The 3,669-nt window shown below is 30.2% G+C and overlaps 1 protein-coding gene across 3 annotated transcripts in view; it reads right to left on the reverse strand.

Moving 5' to 3' along the window:
- LOC107624499 (pentatricopeptide repeat-containing protein At1g11900-like) overlaps nt 272-3,669 on the reverse strand; it is a 52,196-nt gene continuing 48,798 nt past the window's right edge. Inside the window, exons 1-2 of one of the 3 annotated variants that reach the window (XM_021113324.1) lie at nt 2,279-2,593; nt 272-1,448 (exon numbers count right to left, since the gene is read on the reverse strand). In XM_021113324.1, coding sequence (XP_020968983.1) covers nt 460-1,448; nt 2,279-2,480 — 1,191 coding nt within the window. In that variant the 5' untranslated portion in view covers nt 2,481-2,593 and the 3' untranslated portion in view covers nt 272-459. Of the gene's footprint in view, nt 1,462-2,278; nt 2,594-3,669 lie in introns of those variants that run through there. The other 2 variants (XM_016326992.2, XM_021113325.1) reach the window with 2 other exon arrangements.

Genomic DNA, 3,669 nt, shown 5'->3' on the forward strand with positions numbered 1-3,669 from the left:
TCTTGTAATCTCCTATACTCCTATGTATTCTCATTCTCTATTAAATTAGTTTGTACTTAATACGAAAAATTTGGAATCACATGGCTATTTTAGTCCTTTCATATAATATTTTAATCTTGCCTATGTGTATCCAAACATAATACTGGACATTACATTAGTGTCTTGTATACCATATCCAAACACAATACACAAAGGATCATTTTTAGTGTCTCTGTTCTATTGTCTCTGTCTTAGTGTCTGTTCTGTCATGTCTCCAAAAACAAACGCACCCTATGTGCCTCAACAAATTAGCTGATCATTCCAATAAGTAAAGAACAAAATGAATTGATCAATATTCAATGTTACACTTTTCCTTTGCACATATCTAACAATTCAACCTCATAGACATGCACGAGGGTCAGCTTCCTACGGCAATGCTATTACAACTAAGAAATGACAGAGAACAGCATACCAACATAACTAACAAACTTTGGGACCCTCGGTCAGCCTGTTTCTTCGTTTTCTTTTATGCTTGAAATCTTCGGGACCAGCTAGACGAGTAGAAGATGAATTCATCTCCTCTAAAAGCTCTTTTGCCAACTCAACCTTTCCTGATTTGTTTAAATTATTGATTAGCGATTGATAGATGTATATTGAAGGGAGGATCCCCTTCAGTTTCATCTCCCTGAAGCATTTCAAAGATTCCTCAGCATTTCCTGATCTGCCAAAACTCTCAATTAATGCAGTATATGTAAGCAAATCCGGTTCGATGCCATTCTCACTCATTTCCTTAAAATACACAATGCACATGTCTGTTCTTCCAGCCTTCCGCAAGCCATCCAATACAGTATTATAAGAAACAGTATTCGGGACAAAACCAGCTTCCTTCATGGTTGAAAACACATCAAGCATTTCATCCACACGACCTGTACGGCCCAATATATCTAGAACAATATTATATGTGACCAAGTCAAGACTATAGTTACGACTCTTAAGATAATCAAATATCACCAAGGCCTTATCCTTTTGTCCACTTTTGGCAAGGGCGAAAATGATCTTGTTTACAAATGATGTACTCGAACAAGTTATTTCTGATACTTCTTCAATGAATCTAAGTAGCTCAATACAACCATTGGCTTTTGTGAAAGCCTGGGCAAAACTAAGACATGAAGCTGCACTTGGGGATTTACAAGACAACAATAATTTCTTGAAGGCTTGACACGAAAGGTCTATGTCATTCTTCTGACTTGCCTCTGCTAACAAGACAATATACACATTAGGGGGAATAGAAATGTTCCTGTCTTGTAAATCTTGTAGCATTTGACTCACAGCAGAAAGATTTCCAATCTTGCACATCTTATCAATATATGCAGCATAACCTTTGACACTTGATGCTGCCGCATTTTCAATTGTGGCATGAAATTCCTTCAAGACTTTCTCCGCTGCTATCTCTTTGTCAGGAGATGCCGCTGTTGAAAAAAACTAAAAATTCCCAATGAATTAACTTTTGCTGATTAAAATCAGACAAATTCAAAAGAGATTGATTGAGAATTGAGATCAGAAATGATATTAACTACATTGGGAAGAGAGTCATCACTAATTAGACTAATTAATTCTATGGTTTTCATGAAAAGAATGTTAAACTAATGGTAGTCCAAGACAATAATAACATGTGAAAACTATTTGTATCCCACTGCGTTTATCCACAAAGACATAAAATTATCTTTGGTAGAAGACATGGAGACAGACATTGTTTTCTGAAATACTGATTTAATGTATTTTGTATCTTTCTTGACAAAAAGACACACGAATACTAATAAAAAATACAACTTATTTTTCTTATTAATTTTTTTATAATTATATTTTTTATTATTATATTTTTCTTTCTGAAGCTTTTGTGTGAAAAAACTGAGAGTAAATTGGACTTTTATAATTTGTTCTTTTTACATTTAGTTTATACCAAACAAAATACAAAAATACTAATTTTTTTCTTGTTCTCTCTTCAAAAACAATGGCAGCCCAAAGAACACTTTAAATTAGCTGAACAAACATTAGTAGCACTATTCCAAAACTACAAATGCTATACTTGACATTAGGTTAATCTGCTTGGATCAAATCCTTTATTTCATTTTACTTTTAATGTCTCAATCATCACAGTTTATGTGTACTCTTGTAGTGCAGAATATGTAAAAGACAAGACTTTTCAATAATTTAGAGCGCAGTGACTATTTATTCAAAATGAAATTATGAACTTGAATACAGAAATGAAAACAATTAGGAAGGGGAAGAAGGTACCAACCAAAGGATAAGAGGAGGAGAGTGGAAGGTGGAGGGTGAGGGCGGAGTGAAAATGAGACACAGAAAGAACAAGCTGTTGCTGCTGTAGAGAATAATAAAGGAACCTTGAAGTTGTTATATTTGAAGCAATCGATAACATCATCAATGAGCAAAGATTCAAACATGTAGAGTGCAGTTTTTGGTACAAGTATGAGAACAACCATTTAGGGGTTCCCACACTATGTGCTCTGCTACGATACTAAGGTTTTTGCCTTCTCCCTTTTTCCTTCTCACTTCACATTCCCATACCATCGCACTCAAAATTAATATGTTTTATCTTTTTTGTTAAATCCTTATTTATTTAGAATAAGAGTAAAGTGACAAATTACTTTTAAAAGATTTATATTTTAGATAAATTAATTTTTAAAAAACAAAATATTAATAGAGTTTTTAGAATAAAAAATATAAATATATTATTTTTAAATTAATTTATTTATATTTATTATTGTAGAAAATTTTATTAACTTTTTTTCAAAAATTAACTTGTCAAAAATATAAATTTTTAAGAATTTATTTGTTACTTCACTTATTGAATAATTTTAGTTATTCTTACAAATTCATACATTATTCATTTTTTTTTGCTAGATGATACATTGATACATCATTTGGGATAACTTTTATTTACTTATGGAGATAAACTTGTCAAAAAGTCATTTTCAATGTTCAAGTATAATAAATCACCAAATCAAATTCAATTCTATAATAAGTTGATTTGTCTAAATATTGTAATTTTTTAAAAATGAATAGAAAATATTTTTTAAAATTAATAAAAAAATTATTTTTTAAATTAGATTTTAAAAAATGTCTTATAGTCATAAAATAATTTAATTATTTTATTTATCAATATATGTAATTTATAGCTTATTTATCAATTTACATCGCATGACATATCTCGTTTACATTATAAACGAGATATATTCAACATCAATTCATTTACAATGTAAATAAGATAAGTCTAATCCTCACTTCTATAAGGAAATCGTCTAAAATGTGAGGAATGTCATTTTCATTCCATTTTATACTTTCTTTCTCTCTTTTATTTTGGATATTTTTCTTGTTATTCTTGAGGTACTTGGACATTATGACGCACGTAGATGCACGAGATGACGACATGAACTACCTGAACGCGACGTAGCATATTATTGGAGCGATCGATCTTTTAAGTTAGTGTTCTTATTTTCTTCTTTTAAATAAATAAGCATATAGTTATAGTTAGGGTACTTTTATAAATTTAGTATTGTTATATATGACTATAAATCTATAATGAATGTTATTTTAGTAATATAAAATAGGTTAGTTTTCATATTAGCTTTTATTAGGTAGTGAAATATATTGTTAGTATCTTCTGAATAT

Source organism: Arachis ipaensis, chromosome B10 (assembly GCF_000816755.2).
Source record: "Arachis ipaensis cultivar K30076 chromosome B10, Araip1.1, whole genome shotgun sequence".
NCBI lineage: Eukaryota > Viridiplantae > Streptophyta > Magnoliopsida > Fabales > Fabaceae > Arachis > Arachis ipaensis.